The sequence below is a fragment of the Alligator mississippiensis genome, chromosome 9 (assembly GCF_030867095.1).
Source record: "Alligator mississippiensis isolate rAllMis1 chromosome 9, rAllMis1, whole genome shotgun sequence".
NCBI lineage: Eukaryota > Metazoa > Chordata > Crocodylia > Alligatoridae > Alligator > Alligator mississippiensis.
Window position 1 is genome coordinate 75,504,451 of NC_081832.1, and position 24,200 is coordinate 75,528,650.

The 24,200-nt window shown below is 60.8% G+C and overlaps 1 protein-coding gene across 4 annotated transcripts; it reads right to left on the reverse strand.

Moving 5' to 3' along the window:
- Window positions 1-5,727: 5,727 nt before the first annotated feature.
- ANXA6 (annexin A6) lies at window positions 5,728-23,931 on the reverse strand. 4 transcript variants are annotated; one of them, XM_014597937.3, is made up of 26 exons: window positions 23,688-23,930; window positions 20,153-20,208; window positions 17,562-17,652; window positions 17,215-17,309; window positions 17,001-17,114; window positions 16,824-16,914; window positions 16,561-16,640; window positions 16,426-16,482; window positions 15,384-15,477; window positions 14,906-15,001; window positions 14,417-14,475; window positions 14,055-14,177; window positions 13,448-13,506; window positions 12,294-12,378; window positions 11,484-11,565; window positions 11,142-11,236; window positions 10,792-10,905; window positions 10,608-10,698; window positions 10,312-10,391; window positions 9,579-9,632; window positions 7,965-7,982; window positions 7,497-7,590; window positions 7,088-7,183; window positions 6,942-7,000; window positions 6,538-6,660; window positions 5,728-6,104 (listed from the first exon to the last, which is right to left on the reverse strand). In XM_014597937.3, the coding sequence occupies exons 2-26, from the start codon at window positions 20,168-20,170 to the stop codon at window positions 6,048-6,050; spliced, it is 2,025 nt and encodes a 674-aa protein (XP_014453423.1). In that variant the 5' UTR covers window positions 20,171-20,208; window positions 23,688-23,930; the 3' UTR covers window positions 5,728-6,047. The 4 variants fall into 4 exon arrangements, with proteins under 4 accessions (XP_014453423.1, XP_006260634.1, XP_014453429.1 ...); XM_006260572.4 differs by having other exon boundaries at window positions 5,728-6,107; XM_014597943.3 differs by lacking the exon at window positions 7,965-7,982 and having other exon boundaries at window positions 5,728-6,107; window positions 23,688-23,931.
- Window positions 23,932-24,200: the final 269 nt, after the last annotated feature.

Below are 24,200 nucleotides of genomic sequence, written 5' to 3' on the forward strand. Positions count from 1 at the left end.
TGTCTGGGATAACCCCACTGCTGTGGAGGGACTTACTGCTCTTGGAGCAATACAGTGCCTGCTGCATTACGTGCATTTGCAGTACCCAACTGGCATGGGGATGCCCATCTAGCAGAGCAGGAAAAGACAGCTTGGCTTTTTCCCTTTACCTCTCCCGCCCAAGCTCATCAACTCAGGTGGCATCCTCCCAGCTCCTATTATTAGCTCCGGAAAGCACAAAGGGGACTGATGTGTGGCTGACGCTGGCGGAGGCAGCGGGTACCCCATGTCCCTCCTCCATCCTCGCTGCACAGGCCAGGGTTAGGACTGGTCTGACTCAGAGGTGGTGGGTTGATGGGTGAAGTTGTTGCTGTTTCTACCTGGTTGCGTTCTGCTCCAGGCTTTGCCTTCAGTGCCCTCCTGGAGCTGATGTACTGCCACTGCCTTGACAATTCAGAGTCCTAGCAAAACTGGATGACCTCCGGAGGTCATGTCCAGCCCAGGCCCTGGCTTGGGGCAGGCTCAGCCCTGAATAAGCCACCCCAGACTGGTGTTTGTCAAGCCAGTTCTTGCAAACAGCCCTCGTATGCCCAATGCCTCTAGGCATCCTGGACTCCCTTACCTGGTCCCAGGTTTGGCAGGGAGATGTAGGCCCTGCCAAAATCCAGCCACTGCGGGGACAGGGAGGAATTTGTTAAACTCTGCTCCGGAGATCCAAGGCAAGGGGCTGGACCCCCTGTTATGGAGGAAGATGACATCCCCACACCCCTGCTCCTCTACACGTGGGGGTCAAAATCCTTCCTGACCACAAGCAGGTGATTGCTTTAGGCCCGCTGGGAGAGGAGGGGGAACTTGGGAGGTGGTGGCACTGGCTGGATCAAGACCGTATGCCCCCGGGCAACTTCTTGCTTCAGCCTCGCTCAAACCCTGCTATTCGGGACCCAAAGCGGAGCAAGGGCCCTGCTGCATGCTCAGATGAAACCAACTCTCAAGTCATTACACATTGGCAAGCAGTAACTTGGTAGCTACCTGGCTCTTTGCATAACTCAACCGTCATTTTGATGGTGCAATGATTACTTTGCTGGGCTCCATTTCTTGCACAATTCACCTGTAGATTGCGTGATGCATGCAATGCATATTAGAGGCCCAAGAGTCGTTGTGCCGGATGGAGCTGCCATTGCACCGCTAGGCGAACTGGAGCAGATCCAGGCTGCCCCTTCCTCTGCTGGTGTTTGTTTGATCGTGGGCAGGGGATCACTTGGCAACTGGGCTGGTGAAGAAAGTCCAAAGCCCTGGGACAACTGGCAGTGCGCAGGGGACAGCGTCAAGGATGTCTCGGCTCGAACGTGTGATGCATGCGAGGCCCTGCGGGTGCTTGCTGACATCAGCCACGGGTTCCTGCCACGGGTGTTTACTACTCTGGGGCTCTTGGCCCGCTCGGGCAGAGGGAGGGAAGCAGCAGCCGCGGTGCTGACGCCTCCCAGCTCAGGGAGGAAGCTTTGGCCACAGAAGGGGATTTCCAGAACATCATGACCTGTTGCCTATGCAAATCAGACCCTCTAATTAACCTGGTGGGTGCCGAGGCAGGGCAGGGGGTTCGTTGGGTGGGGAGAGGAGCCTAGAGGTGATGTGGGAAGGCAGAGCAGTGCAAAAGAGACAACAGAGGCGGTGGAGTGAGAGAGGGGCAACAGCTGCTCCAGGGCTTTTGCAAGGCAGGCTCCGTCCCACTCCATTTGGGGCTGGCCCCCACCCCCTCAATATAGGCAGAAAGAGATCAAACTGAGCCATGGCCCCGAGCCCACTGTAAGGGCCAAGCTCCAGTGTAGACCCCTTAAGGTCCTTGCCAAGCCCTGGGTCCCTCCAAGCTCGTCTCAGGCTTCGCTTTGCCTCGTAGCAATGCGGACCCCTATTCTGCATGGCTCCCGCAGGGCCTTCGTCCCTCCCTGGACTCAGAGCTGCTTGCCGTCGAGTTGCTGCTGCTGAGCCCGTTGGCAGGTGCTGGTGGTTGGACAGCTGGCTCCAGAGGCGGGCAGGCTTGCGGGACACATTGGTGGGGGGGCACATGCCCCTTGCAGGAGGCGCAGCGAGAGGTATTGCAGCACAGTCAGATCATGTTTGGCATCTGCCAACAGTCCTCCTCGCTTGGCTGCCCACATCCCACGCCACATCTGTTGTCTGTCCACAAGGGATGGGACAGGCCGGGGGGGGGGGTCCAGGCTGGCAGGGGGGCTGGTGGCACAGGGTGCTTTCTCTGCTTGCAGATGCTCAGGCTTGTTTCCTCCTCTGCCTGGGTGCAAACAAACCAAAGTCACTTCCCCCGTCCCCACCGCAGGGATAGCAGCAGGCAGAAGAGCTGCTGGGGTGGGGGGATGAGAGACCTGGCACGAGAGCTTGGGGAGCACAGAGAGGCCAGGGGTGCAATGGTTTGGGGCTGACTCAGAAGGAAGTGCAGCCGGGCCACGACACACGGCTCCAGCTCTCGGGTTTTTGCAGATGTCGCAATGCGCGAGAGGCGAAGCAGCCCCTTGCTGCCAGCTGTGTGCCGGCAGGAAGAGGCGTTGTGGGGGAAGGCGTGGGGGCTTCCGACGAGGTGGGGCCTGCCAGGGAATGGCTCCTCGGCTTCCTCAGACCCGTTTCCTGGTGCATCGAGGGGCTGGCTTTGGGCGGAGGCAGGCAGCGCCTATCTGGGAGCAAGAGGGCAGAGAAAAGGTGCCCGGCCCAGAGAGGAAAACCCTAGCGACTCAGGGCTCAGCTCTCTCCTGCTTTCCCTAGCCAGCTCCATGTGTGGCCCATGGAGGGGTGCAGGATGTGGCCTCACTCACCCCCTTGGAAAGGCAGTGGGAGCCAACCCGGTCTCCCCTCTTGCTCCTTATTGCAGGGATGGCTAGGCTCTCCCGGCACCTGCCTTCCAGCAAGCAAAGCAGCAGCCAATTCAATTCCCACCTGCTTGCCTGGGGTTTTCTCTCCTCCTTACCTGAAGCCAGGCAGTGAAGGGGCACCGTGCGTAGCAAGCAGAGAAGATGCCGTCATGTTATGTTATCTCCCCCTACCCGAAGAAGCCCGTAGTTCTCCTAGTGCAGCATTCACACCCAGACCACGGCAGGTGGCAAGGGGGATGGAGACATCCCCTCCAACAGGCTCAAACCCTCCAGTGCCCGCATCCTCCTGGCTAAGGGAGCCTCTTACGAGCATCTGGACATCAATGGAGCATTGAGTCGAGTCAGATCTGTTTCCGTCGACTTCCCTAGTGCATGGCCAGCTCCGGCAGGGCTTGCGAGGGCGGGGGGGCAGGAGCGCAGGGCAGCATTCGTGGGCGGTGGGTCCCTGTGGTTAAAATGCTGGTGGAGACTGGCAGCTTGAAAGGCTATGCTGGGAGCTAGGTGGAGGCTATGGAGCCCAGCCAGCATGCTGCAGGGCTTTCTCCCTGCAATGAGAGCCTCTGGCAGAGAGACGAGGGACAGCTTGGAGAGACCTGGGTATCCTCAGCCTTCAGGCAGGGAGCAACCAGGGCTTGAGTTCAGAGCTGTGCCTTCCAGGAAAGTTGCAGTGCATGGGAAGTGCATCGGTGTCAACTGCAGGCTCCGATGAGATGCTGGGGAGCATGGCTGAGGGGATCCCCTCCATGCACACACGGCCAAGACAGGTAGATGCATGGGAGCCGGTGGCCTGAGGGTCTCCAGGAGGCTGCTGTAAGGAGCAATCAAGTCCGACTTTCTGGATGGAGCCCATTGGAGACACCAGGCCCAGACAGAGCTCCCACAAGCACAGCTGGTCATCCTGGCGGTCAGCTGCTTGCCTGGCCAGTTGCTTCTGGGAATCCAGGGGCATGGGATGCCCTGCTCCAAATCTGGCAGCCAGTGGGGTAAAGCCACCCAAATCCCACTGAATTTACAATCATGTGAGTGGTTGTAACTAGTGGCCTTGCTTGATGGTGAGCAACTAGACCATGTCACCGCTCCCAGTCTCCGGTGGCCAATAGGTCCAGGACTGCATCTACCTAGATGCAGCAGCCTGATCTCCTTGGAAAACACCCTCAGCTCAGCCAAGGCCATCTCCCGGCCAGCTGCTGGCATTCAGCTCTGAGCCCCCCATCAGGCTGTGATGCCTCTGCCCAAGGGGTGAAGGCTGGAGCTGCTACCGAACCTCTCAGTCAGAATCGTTTTTCCTTGGTTAACATTTTGGCCTGTGCATGCATGGGCAAAACATAGGAAATTTTGCACGGGATGGGAGCTGGCAGTGGCACAGCCAGCTGACCATCTTGGTGGGTTGCACTATCACTCTCACATGCCCAGTGCCCAGCTCCATCCACACCAGAGCAGCACAGGAATCCAGTCTGGGGGTTTTCACAGCTGAATTGTATAGGGCACCAGTGCCACTTGCAGGCTGTGGGTGGTGAGTGACCCAGTAGGGTCCAGACCCACCCCTGGCCCTAGCTCAGGTCAATCCTGACCTGGATTTCCCTCTGCTTGATTCATAGATGCTAGGGTCGGAAGGGACCTCAATAGATCATCGAGTCCGACCCCCTGCATAAGCAGGAAAGAGTGCTGGGTCTAGATGACCCCAGCTAGATGCTCATCTAACCTCCTCTTGAAGACCCCCAGGGTAGGGGAGAGCACCACCTCCCTTGGGAGCCCGTTCCAGACCTTGGCCACTCGAACTGTGAAGTTCTTCCTAATGTCCAGTCTAAATCTGCTCTCTGCTAGCTTGTGGCCATTATTTCTTGTACCCCCGGGGGCGCCTTGGTGAATAAAACCTCACCAATTCCCTTCTGTGCCCCCGTGATGAACTTAAAGGCAGCCACAAGGTCGCCTCTCAACCTTCTCTTGCGGAGGCTGAAAAGGTCCAGTTTCTCTAGTCTCTCCTCGTAGGGCTTGGTCTGCAGGCCCTTGACCATACGAGTTGCCCTTCTCTGGACCCTCTCCAGGTTATCCACATCCCTCTTGAAGTGTGGCGCCCAGAATTGCACGCAGTACTCCAACTGCGGTCTGACCAGCACCCGATAGAGGGGAAGTATCACCTCCTATTTGGACCTATTTGTCATGCATCTGCTGATGCACGATAAAGTGCCATTGGCTTTTCTGATGGCTTCGTCACACTGCCGGCTCATGTTCATCTGGGAGTCCACTAGGACTCCAAGATCCCTTTCCACCTCTGTGCCACCCAGCAGGTCATTCCCTAGGCTGTAGGTGTGCTGGACATTTTTCCTCCCTAGGTGCAGCACTTTGCATTTCTCCTGGTTGAACTGCATCCTGTTGTTTTCTGCCCACTTGTCCAACCTATCCAGGTCTGTTTGCAGCTGTTCCCTGCCCTCCCGTGTGTCCACTTCTCCCCATAGCTTTGTGTCATCTGCAAACTTGGACAGAGTACACTTCACTCCCTCGTCCAAGTCGCTGATGAAGACATTGAAGAGTATCGGTCCAAGGACCGAGCCCCGCGGGACCCCACTGCCCACACCCTTCCAGGTCGAGACCGACCCATCCACCACGACTCTCTGGGTGCGACCCTCTAGCCAATTCGCCACCCACCGGACTGTGCAGTCATCCAAGTCACAGCCTCTTAACTTGTTCACCAGTATGGAACAGGCTCAGGTTCACACAGCACTTGGGGACTCTCACCAGCTCCCTGCCCCCCAAAAGGAAAGCATGAAGCTGTCCAGTGGCCAGAGCACAGGGCCACGAGATGCTGAACCAGCCTGAGAAGAGAAGCCGACTACGGAATAAGTTGTTGCAAGAAGCAGGCCAGACTCAGTTTGTGGTCAGCATCAGTCAGGGTTTATTGACGTGGCTTTTGCTGCCCCGTATGGCAGGGTGACCTCCTGGGCTCGTGATGCAGTGACTCGCGTCCAAATGCATCGGCTCCCCTCCCCACCCCCCTCCGTGTCCCACCCCGTGGTCTCGACGCCTGCCTGGGTTAGCTTCTCCCGCGGCTCGTTTTCTAGCACAAAAAGGGAATCTTCTCTGAGCAGAGCTGAGTGTCCTCCAAAGCCTCTACAAGCTACCGTGAAGTGCAGGTGGTGTCCGCGTGTGCATGCCCCACGGCTCAGGTACCAGGCTGGGCTCCCATGGTGGCTAGTCCTGCCCGCCGCAGATAGCCAGCAGCGCCTTGCGGTAGTCCCCGGACGTGTCCTTCTGAACGAAAGCCAAAAGGCCATGAAGAGCCAAAGCATCTCACAACCTGCCGGCTCCACCAGGCCAGCATTGCAGTGCAGGGGGAAAAAGAGGAGGGCAGGGCTGGAAGAAGAATCCCAAGCCACTGAGCCCTGGTGGGAGGTGGGATGCATGGATCATGGCCCGAGTGAAGCAGACCAAGATCCTGCCGTAGGAGGAGGGTGATGGGTGCTCTGGTCTTCCTAATGTTATGGGGAGAGGCATCAGGCCTGCCCCCTCCACTCCCACCACCCCAGGGGGAGCTGCCCCGGTGCTCTCAGGTGACATGCCAGGAAAGCAGGCTCCTCCACTGGGGTCCCTGTTGGGACCACAGCCCACCCATGGTCAGATGGATGGGGATAGGCACCTGGCATCGGTACCCTGGTGCCAGGGATGGATGCAACCTCCTCACCTCAATCATTTGGTGCAGCGACTTCTCATGCAGGTCGATGAACTCCTGCCGGATGTTGAGCAGGTCGCTCTCGCTCCTGGAGACCATGATCCTGATAAGGGTCCGGTCGTCTGTCCCGATACCCTGGTGAGAAGGAGAAGGGACTCTCCTAGAAACAGACTTACTGGAGCCCCATTCCCCTGCTTTTAATACTGTTATTTAGTGCCCAAGGCCAGGGCGCCCATGTCAGCGAGGGCAGCACATAGCACGAGTGAATCCACCCCCTTGCCAGCTTCTGCTCCAGTGGAGACCTGGGGGTGGCATGTCCCAGGCTCCGAGCCATCAGGCAGAGGCTGGACAGGAGACCCCCAGGGACCAGCACGCCTGCGGGTCAGGGAGCAACCCCATCACAACCTCGTCTTTACCTTCATAGACTTGTACAGCTTGTCAGCAAAGAAGGCCGGCCTGTTCTTGATGCTCCGGACTGGAAACAGAGAAGAGAGTGAGTATTGCCAGGAGCTGCCCAAGGCCCCAGTCCTGCAGCCCCGCTAGCATCTGGCGGGGAGCTCACCAATGGCCACGAACGCGTCCCTCACATCGCCGGACATGCGCTTCCTGATGGCGTGTTCCACATCGTGGTTGGTCATCTTGACAAACTCCTGAAACACTGCGGGCAGGGGAGGATGTCACCGGCCAGAGCAGCCGACCCGACACCCACGACCCGAGGCTGCTCCAAGTTGTGCCAAGGGTCAAAGAGGCCTTGAGTTGGGCCCAGACTGGCAGAGCCCTGTTTCCTGCTCACCAGGAGCCACATCGTGGAACAGAGCACGTGAGTATTGCCCCTTGAACCCAGTGACCTGCAGCGACTCAGTTTCCCTGGGCCTAAAGGAGAACCTCCTGCTGCCACTGCTGGACACTCGCCCTCAAGGCCCAGGCAAAGCCAGGGAGCCCACAGCCACCTCCAGCCAGCGCGCGCCTACCTTTGCGCAGGTGTGGGTAGCTGCGGGTGCACAGGATGCTGAGGAAGCGTGTCTCCAGGGAGTCGGTGTTGCCGCTGGAGACGTCTGCTAGTTTCTGCAAAACCAAGCGCAGATGAAGGTGGGAGAGGGAGACGTGGCTCTTAATTCAACACCCTGGAGGCTTGCGGGAAAGAAGTGCTCTGTTTCTGGGGGGAAATCTTTGTGGAAAAGGGATTCTTGGCTCTAAAATGGGAGGCTGGTGCTGCTCTCTGCATCCAAACCACCTGGACCTCCATGCTAGCTGCCCCCCACTGCAGGTCCACCCATTCAGTGTGGACCTTGGGCCTCGGCCCATGGGAAATGCCAGCTGGAGTGAACCTGGATCCCCGCCCGGAGCCTGCAGCCTGGTCCCGGGGTGCAATGGCCCAGCCCGTGCCCCCTGCCCCAGTGCAGCCCTCCTGGAAACCGTGCGGCAAGACAGGCACTCACCAGGTTCTCAGCCACCACCTGACAGAGAGAGAGAGAGAGGGAGAGAGAGAGGAAGGCAACAGTGTCAGAGACTTGCTGGATAGCCCCTGGCCTAAGGGAGACCCCCAGGGACCCCAAAGAGATGGAGGACAGTGTGGGAGAAGAGGGGACAGCCCTGGGAGGCTTCTAGCCTGGCCCTTTTCTGGTCTGGCTACTGGCAAACCTAGATGCATCCCTCTTTGGAGTGAGGGGAGAGAGCAGTGGGCAGACACCCCCCCTCAAAGAAAGGATTGCAGCACTAATGATGCATGGAGAGCTTTGCAAACTCGGCATAGAACAAGGTCCCTGCCCCGAGGAGCCTGCCATCCACAGGCATGCCCACGCTAGCATTCACCTAGCAGGTTTGGGAGCCAGGGGCTAGTTGCCCTGGCACCCTTCCCTGGCTCAGGCATCTCCAAGGAGTAGGGGGTCACAGTCTTGCTCTCTGGCATGAGGCCAGACTTCTGGCACGTGGCTGCAGGGAGCATTTGTGGCTGGCCCGGGCTGAACAGGGGACCTGGGTTTTGATCCGGCCTGCCTGGCATCACTCTCTGCCTCTCTCGGTCTCTCTCTGCAGCAGCCAAGGACGGCTGGGAGGATGCCGGGTGCATTCGTGAGGTCCGCGCCCCCCCTGCTGACAGCAACACGAACGGCACCCACAGGCGCAGCCGCCATGCAAAAGCGCATCCGTGGCAGGGGCTAAACATGCAGCCGAGACTGGGAAGTGGGAAGCACAGAGCCTGGGGAAGCCCCCTCGCAGACCAAAGGCAGAAGTAGGCTCTGCGAGACCCTGGCAGGAGCCCTAGGAAAATTGGGGCACGTTCACCCGGGGGCCTGCATCTGACCTCAGCTCCACCCCTGAGAAGCAAAGTGCAGCCTCCAACCCGGGCAGTGCAAGGGGGCAAGCAGGGAGGACAGACTACGGTCATCATCCAACAGCTGGGGGAGCAGACATGCAGCCCTAGGAGCCTCGACCCCCCGCTCCACCGCGCTGCTCCAAGCCAGCCTTTCCAACCCAGCTCACCGACAGGGCTGCTGCAACCCCAGAGGAGTGAGCTGGGGATGGGCAAAGGGCACGCACCACATTGGCAAGCTCAGTGTTTTCTTCCTCTTGTTCAGAAGAGGGAACAAGGGGGAGAGCAGCGGTTCGTGCTGCGCCTTGCTGGGAGGCCCTGGGTTCACTCCAAGCTCAGTATCAAGGGGGTGGTATTTCCCATGGGTCAAAACCAAAGCAGGTGTCTGGGCTTGCTTGCATTTGTGGCCCACAGAAGCGGGCACCTTGCTCACTAGCTTCACAGCATCCAAAAGTGTCTCCCCTGAACAAGTACGCAGGGGCAGGGCAAGGATTTCCATGGGGCTGGGACCGTGCACCGTGCCTTTGGTCACGGCTGCGAGCTGCCACGTACAGTTCCATGGCCCAAGTCACCGTGGCCAGGATGGACAGACATGGGGGCCTAAAAGGTTTAACCCTTGAACCACAGCCCCCCTGGCAGAGGTGCTGAGCCCCTGCAGCTTGGAAACCCAGGTGGACAGATAGACACCACCCCCACCCACCTCCCATGTGTGTGTGCATGCACCCTCCCGCACGGCTCTCACCTTAGCATCCTCATGAGCTTGCGTCAGGTCTTCTGCTCCTTCGTCGCGGTTGCCCTGTGTTTAAATGTGATAGCAATGAAATTAGGCACAGGGAGGAACCACTGCTGCCGGAGGTGAAGGGTCCAGAGCGGTGCTAGAGTCCCGGCTTTGCCTGGTAGCTGGAGGGCAGAGGCTCTCACAGCCATGGGGGTAGTGATCAGATAATCCTCACTGTCCAAGAGCAGTTGAGGACCCGTGTCTGCTCCCTGGTGGGAACGTGTCTGCTTGGTGACTTGCCAGCGAGGGGCAGAGACTGGGGGCTGAGCAGCCCCGGTGTTGGAGGGGGGATTCCTAGATCCACCTGGTCCCACTGCCTTCCTCCCCTCGAGTCCTTCTCCCTGTACTCTGCAGGTGCCAGGACGATCCTAGCAATGCCTGGCCTCTGCATTGCCCTGGGCACACTGCGGATATGTCCACCAGTGCTCCTAGCACCACCAACACCCGACCCAGCGAGGGCACAGGACCTGCTCCCCACTGCACATCCCGCCACCATGCAGCTGCCTTGAGAGAAACCCAGAAGACGAGGGGCCAGGAGGCGATCAAAGCCGAGTTGCCCTTTGTGGAGGGGATCGGCTGCCAGGGAGCTGCAGCTGAGGATCTGGCCCTGGTCTCTGGCGATGCTCCTGGGCTCTCCCTTTCCCGGCCAAGGGCCTGCTGTTTCATCGGCTGCTGTCCCACCAGACCAGCTCCTTACCAGCGCCAGCGAGACAAGGATCCTCTTGAAGTGTCCTGATGTATCGGAGCTCAGAGCATCCTCCAGTGACTTCTGGTAGACTGAGGAGACAGGGAGCCTGGGTGAGCGCCGCAAGGGCATGCATCGGTCAGCTCGAGCCTTCCCGGCCAGGATGGCAGAAGCCGGGAATCACGGGCAGCTGTGAAAGGGACGCCTCGCATGCAGCGTGGGCACGGAGCCACGTGCGGGCAGACCAGCTCCCACCCAGAGGCACTGGCAACTCAAGGCTCTGCTGGAGGACCCCCGTGCCCCTTCACCTGCTGCATAGGCCTCGTTAATGGCCTGGATTTCCCGGTTGTTGCGCGTGGCCAGAATCTCGATGAGGATGCTCTCATCCGTGCCAGCGCCCTGGAAGACAAGGGCAGGGCCAGGGAGGTTTGGGTGGCAGCCCCATCAATTTGACACTTCCGTGGTGCCCTGGAGAGCTGGTTTAGTCCCTACCTCCATGGCTTTCTTTAGCTGCTTGGCGTCGTACTGTGCCGGCGTCATCATGAGTGCAAGGATCACTTTGGCCAAGCTGCCCGACAGCTCCGACTTCAGATCTGCCAGCAGGTCCTGCCACAGGGAAGGGGCCGTGGTTATCTCCACATCCCCGGGCAAGGAGCGGAGGGTAGGAGGGGGCGAGGAGCCTGGGAGGAAGAGGAGAGGGGACAAGGGGATCTGGACTGGAAGGACAGAGGACACACAGAGACAAGAAGCACAGAAGAAATACACTGGGGGAGAAGAGCTGAAAGGGCATGAAGCAGGGGAGGAGGGCAGCCAGAGAGGAGAGAAGGAGCCTGTGTCTCTACCCGGCCATAATGGGACTTGTAGGCTTGGATGATCTGCTGCCTCTGCTCGTTGCTCCGGTAGGGGACCACGCCGATGATGGCATCTTCATCCGTACCTGCAACGACACCGTCACAGTGTGACAAGCCGGAGGCACAGGCTGGCGGGAGAGACATCAGTAGCCCCACACCTGCCACCTCTGACACCGCACGGGAGCCTCCCCAGGGGGATGCATAGCACGGGCCCGGAGCAAGGAGCCTGGGCCACCCTGCCAGTGCACCCCGCCCCCTCCCCATGCCCGGCTGAAGCCCTGGCAGGGGAGCAGGTGCCCCCTTAGCAGCTGCTAGGCCCCGGGTCCCACTCACCGAGGCCCTTCATGGCTTTCCGCAGCACCTGGGCATCCCCGTCGGCATTGAAGTTGGTGGCGGGGTGCACGGTGCCTTTCAGCTGCGGGAGGGGAGAGGGTTGAGGGGGGATCTGAGAGCCACCCTGGGCCGTCCGTGGGGAGGGGACAAGGGGTTCCCAGCAAGTGAGGGGCAAAGGGGCTGGTGGGATCAGAGCAAGCGGCCCGGCAGTGAGAGAGAGAGGGAGCCAAGCCAGCAGAGAGCCCAGAAACTGCCCTCCAGGTGGGGAAAGGCCAGAGGAAGCCTCCTACCCAGGGAAGAGAGAGGAGAGCTACATGGCTTGGAGGGGCTCAGACCTCCCCTCTCCCCAGGTCTCTGGGTCCTTTGCATGGTGCCTGTCCTGGGTGACCGAGACCCCCGGACACGTGGGGCCATGCAGGCACCCCCCAACACTCCCACTGTGCCCACTCTGGTGCACAGCAGGGCAATCCTCCCTCCTCTAACAGCTTCCCCGCTGCACACCCCCTTCCACCTAGCCCCACTGACAACAGGCGCACAGGGCACCCTGTCCCCACCCAAGCAGGCTGCTCTGGAGTGGGGGCACCCCCAAAGCCAGCACCCAGGGGACACGCATGCAGCCTGCCACGCCGTGGCCTCCGGGGTCGCCAGCCCCGTGCTCACGTATTAGAAGTGCGGTTAGTGTCGGCACGCTGGGGAGCATGCGGTGCAGGAGGCCGCCCCCGAGATCAGAGGGATGGAGAGAGGCAGTGAGATCCAAGCCAGTGAGGAGCAGAGAGCAGGGGGCAAGGGGAGGGAGGGGGCAGCTCTGACCTCGACTTTAGCCACTGCCACCGCGCTAAGCTCCCACATCCGATAGGCCACCTGCGCCGCCTCGGGGAAGAACTCACCTGCCGCGCTGCAAGGGGAGGGCACAGCACACACCGCCGTCATTGTCTGGGCACCCACCACAGGCATAGCCTACACCCGCCTGCCACGGCCAGCCTGCCCTGCTCAGTGCTGGGAGCTTCCCAGGGAGGGCAGCTCAAGCCACTGAGCTCAGCCTGGAGGTGGAGGGGCATTTGCTCTGCTTACAAGCCCCTGGCTGCATTCAGGGATGCCGGGAGAGGGCAGTGCCAGGGTGTTCACAGGTGGACAGACACGGTTAGCGGTTCTAGGGCACGGTCGGTGTGCTGTCTCAGCTGCTTGGCTGGAGGGGTCCTGCACCGAGCACCCCTGCCTCCCATGTGGCTGTGCTGCTTCCAGCAAGTTAGCATTTGCATGGCCGGGGCCTGGCCTCACCTAGCTTGGCCCCTACCTGGATGGGATGCAGGCAGCTGGCATCCTGATGGGAGTTACCCCAGGGACTGGAGCAGACAGACTGCCATGACTGCCAGCAGGCAGGACGGCCTGCCTTGCCCTGGATGGGATGAGCTCTGGGCCCTAAAAGATGACTTCCTTCTACTGGGGGCTGTGGGACACGTGCCAGCACCACACCTGCCCCCAGGCCAAGGCAGGGGCACTGATGCCTACATGTTAGGTGTCCCCAGCTTTTTCCACCTCCCAGCTACAGCTAGGCCCAGTCCCTGCGAGAGGAGCAGGGATCCTGGAGAAGGGAGCTGATGGGGTTTAGGGGTGACTTTGCACCAACCATCACCCAGAGCAAAGCTCTGCAGGGCTGTTCCCATACACCCCCATGGCAGGTGGCTGCAGGAGCCTTGTGTCAGCAGGGTCTGGGGCTGGCCTGGAAGCAGAGGGTTCACCCGGGGGACCTACCAAGAAGCGTGCGCTCGTGTGCATGCATGTATGTGTGCACACGTGTGTGTGTGCATGGTTGGGCTTTTCCAAGACCACAACAACATGTGTGCGTGCATGGGGGGGGCTTTTCCAAGACCACAGCAAAACCCCAACATGGCACCATTAGTGCTCAGGCCCTGGGTAGGCACAGGGGTAGGATAAAGCCCAGAGGGACAAGTGCACACACTTACTCGTCGTCTCCCCCACACAGCTTCAGCAGCGCCTTCTTGTACTCGCCGGACGTGTCCTCCTGGAAGGGAAGAGCCGGAGCGAAGTGTCAGACCCGACTGCGGCAGGGAGGGAGGTCTCCTGGCTGCATCCACCCCCTCGACCCCACAGGGCAGCCTGGCCTGAGCAGGATGTGGTGCACGGTCCTTTCTGCACTTCGCCAACACCGCTGCCCCCAAGCACGGCGCGGCAGAGGGGAGAGCAGAGGGGGAAAGATCTTTTTCCTTCAACATATTCTGGTCTCAAGACACAGTCCGGATGGTGACAGGATGGATGGAGGGGGCTTTTGGCCAGTTGTGGGGGCCAGGATGCTGGCACAGATACCAGGTTTGGGGTGCCCTGACTGGGAGAGACATAAGCAAGGATACCCAGAGATTTCCTGCCTAGCATTGCCCAAGCTGCTAGCAGGGGCACGGCTCCCGTGCCCCCGGAGACCAGGAGGCCTAGCAGCATCCTGAGGCTTGTCCTAAGAGCACAAGGAAAGAGGCAGGTCGATGGGAAGCAGCTCAGATGCTCCAGTGTCTCTCCGGGGAGCAGGGAGGATGGGGAGCTACTGCCTGGTCCCCGTACCTTGATCATGCTGTAGAGAGACTTCTCGTACTTGGTGCGAAACACCTCGCGGATGTCCAGCATGTCGATCTCGCTGCGCGACACCATGATACGGATCAGCGTGTTGTCCTTGGTGCCCAGGCCCTGGGGGTGGGGAATGGGCTGAGCGTTAGGCACCCAGTGAGACGTGGTCCCAGACGGCAAGGACCACAGGGCTGCCCAGGGAGTACCGTGGGCCGCGGCTCTGTACCGGCGCACCTGCTCTGCGCAGAAAGCGCCGCTCCCCACCTGCTGCCACCCAGCACGACAGCCCAGCTCCCATCACTCTGAGCTCAGGCCCCAATGCTGGGACCCGGCTGGCAGAGGGGGCTCCAGGCACCCACCTGCATGGCCTTGTAGAGCCGCTCAGCAAAGTACTCAGCCGTGCTCCTGATGCACTTCACTGCGGGGAGACAGGGGGGAGCTTCGTCAGACCAGATCCTTGCTCTCAGCCTGCCCCCGTCCTTCAACCCCCGCGGCCCAGATCGGGGTCAACCGAGTACCCCTCCAGGCTCACGACCTCTCCTCCCTTGGGCCCGTCTCAAACACCAGCTTGGGGCTCTGCTTCCTGCCCTCAGGGTCCAGGCAATGCCCATAGCACTGGCTCTTGAAGCTATTCTTCATTTCCTCACCCTCCACAGCAAAGGAGGGCTGGATGGTGCAAGAGCTGCAGCTTTGGGTGTGCATTGCAGTCAGCTGAATTGCAGTGGGCATTGGCCAATATAGCCCCAAGCTGGGCTCTGCACCATCCAGGCGTTTGCTGCATGGTGGGGAGGGACAAACCTTGGGATCTCACCCTGCTCTACCAGGCTCTCCATCAAGTGCCCGCTTACCCACGGCCAGCATCAACTTCTCGAAGTCCCCGGACAGCTCGGCCCGGATGCTGTACTCAATGGGCTTCCCGGAGATCTTCAAGTACTCGTCGAAGACTGCCAGAGAGAGTGCACAAGGGGTCCCATCACAACCTGTTCTGGACTGGGAAGGGGGCTGGCGTCTTTGGGGCCCCCCCCACCCCGTGAGCTCACAGACTAAATACCCTGCCCATGGGGTACCCATCGGTGGTGTGCCTCCTGGATTTTGGTCCCTCCCCTCTCCAAAATGCGTCGCCTTCTGCAGAAGAGGCTGGCAAATGCTCTAAGGGCCCAGGCTGAAGGCTGTGCCAGGACTGGGGTGCAGGCAGGTGGGTCGAAGGCGTCTGGTCCCACAAAACCCGGTGACATGTCTTGCCCACATTTGGCAGGAGGGCGAGACAAGTACCCCCCCACCCCAGGGTGAGGTGTGGCCCCTCCCCAGTTGGATTGGGGATCTCACCTAGTCGGAGGTGCTGCTTGCTTCGGTGCCCCAGGATATAGATGAACTGGGCCTCGTCCGTGCCCCATTTTGCCTCCCCAGCATCCAGCAGGTCCTGGCAGAAGGGAGAAGGCAGTGGGAAGAGCCAGGGGATTCTGGGATCTGGGATCCACCACCCTTAGGAGCCAGCACCCTTAGGAGCCCCCACCCCAGGCAGGCCCCAGCCCCCATGGGGCAGGGCAGGAGGCTGTACAACAGCCTCATCCGCAGGTGCGCAATCGGCTCAGAGTCTGACCTGGTTCATCTCCTTTACCTGTTGTGTCCATGACTATGTGTGCACACGCAGAATGTATATGCACATGTGCGCACTGCACTTGCATGCATTGCATGCACACTCATTACACATGATGCATGTGTGGAATGTGTAATGTACAGATAATGCATGCATGTGCATACAACACGTGGATGTGTGAGCAATGCATGCACATGGCCAATGCACATGGGTAATGTGCAATGTGTGCACAACACGTGCATGTGTAATGTAGATGTGAGCAATGCGTGTGCATGCAATGCATGCACATGTGGCTAATGTGCAATGTGTGTGCATGCAACACATGCATGTGTAAGCGAGCAACGATCATGCGTGCAATGTATGCATGTGTGGCCAATGCATGTGGATGTGTAATGTGTAAGTGTGCAATGTGGGTGCATGTGAATGCAATGCGCATGCAGGGTGTGCAGTGAATGCATGCAATGCACATAGTGTGAGTGTGTGTGTGGGTCCCTAAGGGTTGCCTGCCCTGACTTCCCTTGCAGGTCCCAGGGCCCCAGCTGGGTGCGTGTAGGAGCCTTTCTACCCAGCCAAAGGGCAGCCCATAAGGGGCCGGTCTGCACCGCCCCCCCTGCAGCACCCACCTGCAGAAGATGGTTGGGGACAAGCTGAGCCCATCCTGGCTGGCAGGGAACTGGGGACCGCAGGGCTGGAAGGGTCTAGCGAGCCCAGCATGGTGGCCATACCTGCTAGCAGACACCGTCCACAAAAGACAATGCTCCCAGCACTTACCTTGGCGTCCTGCTCCACCAGGTCCTCGCTCACCACGTCATCCTCCTCCCGGGTGCCCTGCAGCACAGACAAGGCGTCAGTCCCACTGAGCGGGGACGGACAGACAGAGAGGGAGGGAGGGAGGGAGGGACGCACCTGCAGTAGGACGACCAGCATCTTCTTGAAGTGTCCGGAGGTGTCTCCGAGGATGTCGCCCTCCAGCTCCCTCTCGTAGGCTGCGGCAGGGAGAAAGGTCAGCAGGGCGAGCTGGTCTCCAGCCCTCACAGCAGGGTCTCTCTCCCACCCACATCCATGCAGGCCCCGACCCACCCTCTCTCACCCAGTGGCAGCTCTTGCCAGTGCCCTGGCTCTGTCCCCAGCCCAGTACAGGCGACACAGCCCTGGCCCCCTGCTCTCACCGTCTCTGTAGGCTGCCAGCAAAGCGTGCATTTGCTGGTTGGTGCGGGAGGCCATGATCTCGATCAGGCACTTCTCATCGGTGCCAGCACCCTGCGGGCAGAGAAGGGGCGATGCTAGGGGCTGGCTCCAGGCAGCCTGGCAGTGCCCGAGCTGGGCTGCATGGAGCCGTCTCTTACTTGGATGGCATCCTTGATCTCCTTGGCATCATGGTACGGCGGGGGCCTCATCAGCCCCACGATGAGCCTCTCGAACTTCCCAGTCAGCTCATACTTCAGGTCGGCAATCAGGTCCTGGCAGGGAAGAGGGCGTGAGGTGCCGGCGGGCTGGCGTGCCCCGGGGAATGGATGGATCTCACATCACCTCCTCCCCCTGCACAGTCCCTGCTCGTACCTTGCCATACAGCGACTTGTAGGCCTGGCAGATCTCCACCCTCTGCCGGTTGCTGCGGGACGTGATCAGGTCCAGGATGGCCTCCTTGTCGCTGCCTGTGGGGAGACACGGTCACTCGCAACCCGGCCCTGCCACGGCAGCGACAACTACTGCTGGGGACCCGGTTGCTCCGGGAGCAGATCCCGGGGGTGAGAGGAAGCAGGAAGGATGGAGAGACCGATGGGACGGACCCAGCACTGCCCTCACCGCCCTCCCTGGCGCCCATCCGGCGCCAGCCTGGCCCAGATGGCTGCCCGCAGGCTCCTAGCATCTGCTTCCCAGGGGATTCCCAGATAGGGCACACGTACCGAAGCCCTTCATGGCGTTGTACAGCGCCTCAGCGTCCTGCTCGGCGTTGAAGCTGGGGAAGTCCTTCACCGAACCCCGGTAGATGCCAGCCTGCAGAGAGAGGGGCAAGACGGGGAGAGGCAGGAGCCTGGCTTGCTTTCCTCCAGGCTCCCAGGGCAGGAGAAGTCTCCTCCATGGCTAACCCCATGAAGACCCCGTTTCCTGGCAGGGGCATTCCCAAAGCAGCCGGGAGCCCACCAAGCCCGGACTAGTTGCTGGGCATCTCCATTTCACGGAGGGGAGGTGTGTCGGGGGGAGGAAACTGAGGCACAACTATGGGGAGAGAGATGCCCAGGGTCCCCCAGCCAACCAGCCGTTTATGCAGGGACAGAACCGAGGTGTCCGAGCTCGCGCCCTCTGCTCTAACCACAAGGCAGCATTGCCTCCCAGCCAACCCCAGAGTCACTTCCTTCCCATCCTGCAGCGCAGCCCGGCACGCTGACCCCTGCCAGTGTGCATCTAGTCCTGGGGGGGCCCGTGCCCCAGGCATGGGCAGGAGGGACCCGGCGCTCTGCCCGGCTCCGAGCAGCATCGGGTTGCAGGGGATTCATAGCTTTCCCGTAAGCTGCCGCGTCCCCTTGCAGCTGCCCACACGCATGCCTCGGCGAGACATAAATACACGCTCCCAGGCGAGGCGGGCGCTGGCCCGAGACAACGGCTGCAGGGGGAGGGGCGGGTGCACGCTGGCTTTGGAGAGGTCCAAGCAGGGGATCTTGGTGGGGCGAAGCAGTGGGCTGGGACTGGCAGCAGCAGCTCAACCTCTGGGCAGGGGCACGCTGCGCTCATGCAGTTAAAGGGCTTAATATTCCCCCTGCATCGTGGGAGTGAGAACTTGGCAGTCCTCACCACTGCCGGCCTAGCGGGGTAGAGGTGTGGGGTGGCTAAGTGTCGTGACTGAGGCCACACAGTGAGGTGGTGGCAGAGTCAAGAACAGTACCCTCCCCTCAGGAGCCTGGCACTGGGCTCTCAAGGGTTCAAGGGACCCCAAAGCATCCCTCTTCGAGGCTGTTCCCCAAGGAAATGCTGCAGCCATACCATGCCCTATCCCCATGGAGCTGGGCTTGCAGAGGTCTCTCGGGCGCTGCTTGCCTATGAGGGTTGGCACCCATCTCCAGTGCCCCTGGGACCCCCAGGGCATCCATCCCCCTCTGGGACTGGGGCTGGTGGGTACCACGGGGCAGCTCCCACCTCCCGGTCTCCCTTCCCCCACGGCGCTGCATCACGCCAGCTCCGGATGGCCGGGCACTATAAATAGCCGGGCCGCTCCTCGGCTTGGAAGCTGGATTCCCGGCACGTCTTTCCTCCTCCTCCATCTTCCCTGCCTCACTAACACTGGGGACCCAAACACGGGCACACGCTGCTGGAGCCCTGCCCCGTCCCTCCTGCCTCTCTCCCCCGCAGCCCCGGGGGTTGTTCATCCTGGCATTGAGGCCCTTCCAGGGAACAGGCCGTCATACATCCATGGTGCATTCGTGCCTGCAATACTGTGCCCAGCTCAGGTCCCCATGCCTCAGAAAGGGAAGAGAAGACTTAGGGACAGTTCAGAGAAGGGCAACAAGGATGACGAGTGGCACAGAGAGAGGTCTCCAGATGGGGAGAGACTAAATAGGACTGGCCTGGTCAGCTTAGAAGAGATGCTCGAGGTGGGAGATGAGAAGGGTTTGCAAAATGCTAACTGGCGAAGAGAAAATAAATGGGGATTGATTATCGGCTGTCTCTCAAAACAAGAGTAAGGGGTCTCCAACTCCCTAGATTCACAAATTCATGTTCACAGATCTTAAATGTTGGAGGCTGCAAAGGTAAGGAACAGGGGGGAAAAGCCTTGGTTGGACCTTGTTTGCTCTCCCTTTCATCCTCCTCTCTCTGCCACCATCTGCCACAGGAGGGGTGTGCTGCAAGGGGGAAAATGCTGGCGCTGGCTGGGGGCGGGGGAAGTGAGCCACCACAAGGGATGTACAAAGCGGAGACAACGATGCCAGGGATAACGAGCTTCATTGATAACAAGCTTGGGTGGGGAGGAGTAGTGCCTTGCACCGCGGAGGTGGCCAGGGGCTGCTCTGGCCCGCGACAGCCGTGTTGTGTTGCACACGGGTGTGGGTTTCATTGACACCTCCTCTCCCTGCTTCTTTCCCCATCACAGCCCTGCCTCCCCCCAGCTCTGCTGGGATCACAAGCTTGCGCCGAGAGCAGGGAATGTAAACAGCCTCCGTCAGCAGGACCTCGCATCTCCCTTGCTCAGCGCCCACGTCCTGGCTGCTCCGAGCCGAAAGCAAACAAACAGCCATGCAGACAGGTCCCGTGCCCCCGTGGCAGGGACACGGCGAGATCCTGGGCCAGCCCAAGGACAGACCTGCTCGCCCAAGGGGTCGGGAGTCTTGGCAGGTGGGCTGCAGCTGCCCTGGAGCTGCTGGCAGGGTGCAGAGGAGCCAGAAGAAATACCAAGCATAACCAAGCCGCTTGGGACTGCCTGCCCCCGCCAGGGACCCATGTCAAGACCCCCTGGGACCCCTGGCTTGGCAGAGGATGGCAGTGCTTGGAGGGAGTACGGTACCTTTCCTGTGGGTGCCATGGCTGCTGGTCAGAGTCCAGGAGGCGGCGAGGCAGGAGCTGCAGGGAAAAGGGAGGATAAAGGCATGAGCAGGGGGACATGGCGTGAATCTGGAGTAACTGGCTCTGGCTTTTATCTGGCCTGACCCAGGACAGAAAGCTGGTCTGGATTATCCTGTTGGCCCCCACCACGCAGTGACCGCCCCAAATGCCCAGCTGCGCTGGCCCAGCCGTCCTTGACCCGCTGCTGCTCTGTACACCCCCAGAGCCCAGGCAGGCGTGCAAGTAGGGGTTGGCAGGCAGAGCCCGGGTGCAGGAAAGGGCTGGCATTGCCCCCTGGGTGACATATGGCCCCTAGGTACATGGGTGCTGCTCTGCCCTGCTGCTGGGTCTGCTTCCCGACGCTCTGCTCCACATCCCAGGTGAAGGCAGGGAGGGGAAGGAGAAGCAGCAGGGAGCTGCACTGAGCAAGGGCGTTTGTGGCTCCTCACTGACATCTTGCACCAAATGCCCGGGCCTGGCTGCCTGGGAGACCCCCTCCTCGCTACCCGACTGTTGGCTGCCAGGAAACCCCATCCCTCTCCGGGCTTTGCTGGCACTTGTGTCTGGAGCACGTCACGCTGCTGCACCAGCCCCTTGGCACCCATAGCTTGCACAGCCCCAGGACCCAGCATGAGCACCCTAGTTAAACCAGGGGGGAGCACTGGTGTGACAGGGCACTGGTCCTGGATCTCAGAGGGGGAGAGGGTGATGGGGAACACCTCCACAGAGCCCAGCTGATGAGCCAGGGAGGGGATGGAGGCTGCACTGGATACACCTTCAGGAGCCCTGCAATGCAGATCCCTAGCCCTGGGCGGGATGGGGGAAGCCAGACGCTGCTCACACTCGCTGGCTCGCTCCCTCCAGCCCCCCGGAGACCCCAGGCTTGGGCCTGGCCCTTCCAATTTCCACTCCCCATCTCAACCCTGGCCACGCAGCCGAGATTAGAAATCAGAGCCGGATACAGCCCCAGCCCCAGGAAGTCAGTGCAGGGTCCCCATGGCAACTTGCAGTCCTCGAGGATCACGTGCACCCCAGCGGAAACCCAGGGGGGGCTGCCTCTGCCCTTGGGACGGACGGGGGTCCCCGAGGGAAGCAGGCGCTTTTGTCCCGGGGGGGCGGGGGGGGGGGGGGGAGCAAAGCCGTGGGGCTAGGAAGCATGGAAATGAATGAGAACCGGGCTGCGTGGCGTGTCACCTGATCCCCTTGCTCCCCCTCCCTGCCTGACACGTTGCAAGAGCGCTCGGCCATGGCGCGGTGCCCAGGCAGCGGTTTCAAGAGGGGCCCTCGGCCTGGGAGCAGCTTGCAGGCCGCCAAACCCCTCCGGCGTGCTGTGCTTGGGGTCTTGGGGCTTGCTTCTTGCCTGCCGCAACGTGCCAGCAACCTTGGGCTGGTCACCGTTGCTAGCACCCAAGGGATGGGCTTGGGGTGGAGCCCTCCTTTATGCACCAGCATGGGCCTCTGCTCTCCGCCTGCTCTTTGGGGTCTCGGTGGACATGCGTATCCACCCCCAGGGTGCAGGGCAGTGGATGTGGGCACTGTGGGTGCTCTGCTTTGCCCCACTGTGGGGCTGGCATCCTGCCGGCTGCAGGGGCTCCTTCACCCCGAGCTGGGGGGCAGCTCTCTCAGGCCCCACAGCTTTGGAGGAGGCTGACGGGCACTTCCCTGAGGCTGAACCCCACTCCAAAGGGATCATCACTACCTCTTCTACCTCCCCCCACCTTTATCCGGTGCATGCCGGAAAGCAGGAGGCTGCAGGGAACAGCTGCAGCAACAGCTGCCTGGCAGCTGCCCACCCCCCTGGGCCCAGAGCCCATGCTCAGAGGGGGCTCTGTGCTGGCCCCCAGCGCTGGTGGGGTAGAGGGGGTCCATCACCATCTCATTCCCCGGCTCCGGACACGGCCCCACCTCCCAGGCCATCCTCCACCGTGCACCCGCCTGCAGCAGAGACATGCGGCAGGGCGCGGTCAAATGCATCCTGCATGCTCCCTGCAGCCAGGAGCATGCGGTGCCCTGCAAGGCCCCCAGAGACTGCCCACTGCCCAGCCTGGCACCTTATCGGTGCCCTGCAGCGGGTCATCTCTGCTCCCCAGCATTTCAAAGCGGGGGTCCCGGTGCCCCCCCGTCAGGGGCCTTCAGCCTGGGGCCAGCCCCTCTCTTCCCCCAGGGCAGATGGCATGGCTGCTTGGGGCAACAAGTGTGGGGTGGCAATGAGCTACTTCCAGCACGGGGGTAGAAAATTACCCTTCACATTTACAAGTTCACATTTGCTGGGAATCCCAGGCCCTTCCCTTTGCAGCTGCCTGGACCCAGGGTGGGGTCCTGGGAGGCAACAGCAGCTGCAGCTAACAATGCTCCAGGTGCTCAGGGGGATGCTCATCAATGATTTACCGGCAAGCCATCCCTCCCCACACCCTTAACCCTTTGTGGAGCAGATAACCTGCCCCGGGCTCCCCTTCCCAAGCAGCTCCCACATGCTCCCTGCCCTGGGGGTGCTCCAAGAGCCAGCCACAAATCCCCCCACAATGTGAGATGAAAGCCCTGCCTGCTTTTGCATGCTGCTCTGGGTGGCGAGGGGTTCCCTCTTTTGCACAGAGCTGGGGAAGCCGCAGCCTAAGCCGCAGCCTAGGGGTTATTTTTAAGTCTTGCAGAACTGGCAGCCGCAAAGGACAGGGCCCTGCCAGTGCCAGGCCGTGGACGGACCGGGCGGTAAACGGGCAGGCTCTTTTAGGGAACCCTCCTTGAGCAACAGGGAAGGCGTGGACCCCAGCTCTGTCCCAGGAGCTCAGTGCAGGGCCCCCCGGCAGACCCCATAGGAGGGCAATTAAAAAGAAAGGAGATGCCCATGTTTCCCCAGACCCCTGAGATACCTGGCAGGGCATGCAACAAACTTCGATCCTCCAGCCTGTGACAAGCAGCCAAGTTTGCAGCAGCCCAAAGAGACCCCCAGACCCGAGCTGGCAAACCCCTCCTTTTAAACACAGCCCTACAAAGTTTCAGGAGGAGAGGAAAAAAAATGATCCTGGAAGAGTCCAAGGAGAGAATGGGGAAGCAAATGCAAATTCATGGATGTTTGCACCTTCTGCTACAGATGTGACTTAGTCTGTCAAGGGAGCAGGTCTACCCTGCCTTGGGGTCAGGCTTTGCTGCCTGCCTATGGGCTGGATTTGCCCGCTGGGACCAGCCAAGCAAACCCCTTGGGCTCGGCTTGGCATCCCTGCTGCAGGGCTCGCACACGCCCAGCAGTTCCCTCATTGCACACACTGCCCAGGTCCCCCGAGCACCAGCTCCGGCAGGCATGCAACAGGCCAGGCTGCATGGGCACAGGGCAGGGCAGGGCATCAAGCATCAAGAACTGACCCTAAAGACAGGCAAGGGGGGAACCCCAAACTCCCAAAGCCCCTTTTGCAAACACAGAGGGTGCTACCAGGGTGTCTTTCCCCCCATGGGGTGCCAGCTCCCCCTATGACGCAGGGGCCCCCACCGCGGCTCAGACTTACTTGCGGTGCTGAGGCCTCTTGTGCAGGGCGCTGGAAGCAGCACTGCCTCCCTGCAGCAGCTGGGCTGAGTGGCTGTGGCAGGGGAAGCCCAGCCTCCTCGTTGCAATGCAGCTGTCACGCTCTCCAATCCCCGACAGCCCCTCCCGGCCACCCTCTCCTGGCAGGTGGGGGCAGAGGGGTCCAGGGGGGACACAGGCCCCTCCGGTCTCTCCAGCCCCAGGGGAAATAGCCCAGCCTGGCAAGCAGAGAGGCAGCAAACTGCGGGAAAACAACACCCAGCCCTTGTCAGCTGATGAAATATCTCCCTGCAGCAGGGGGAATGGAGATCAGCTGTGCACGGTGTGCCTGGAGGGATACAGAGCTGGAGGCAATTGGGGGTGACAGGCATAGCCTATCCCCCAGGGTCTAAGATGCACGAGCACCTTGAGCCATCCCTGTGCCAGCACCTGACTTCAGAGCCTGGTGCAGGGATCACGCTGGATGCCCTGGCATGCCAGCTCTGAAGTGCTCTGG

Excerpts from the sequence above, each read along its gene's own strand:
- ANXA6 (XM_006260572.4), bottom strand. Across the intron at positions 11,566-12,293 it reads TGGCAGTGGCTAAAGTCGAG|CTGAAAGGCACCGTGCACCC; the intron begins GTCAGAGCTGCC and ends CCCCTCCCGCAG. Across the intron at positions 11,237-11,483 it reads GAAAGCCATGAAGGGCCTCG|GTACGGATGAAGATGCCATC; the intron begins GTGAGTGGGACC and ends GTGTCGTTGCAG.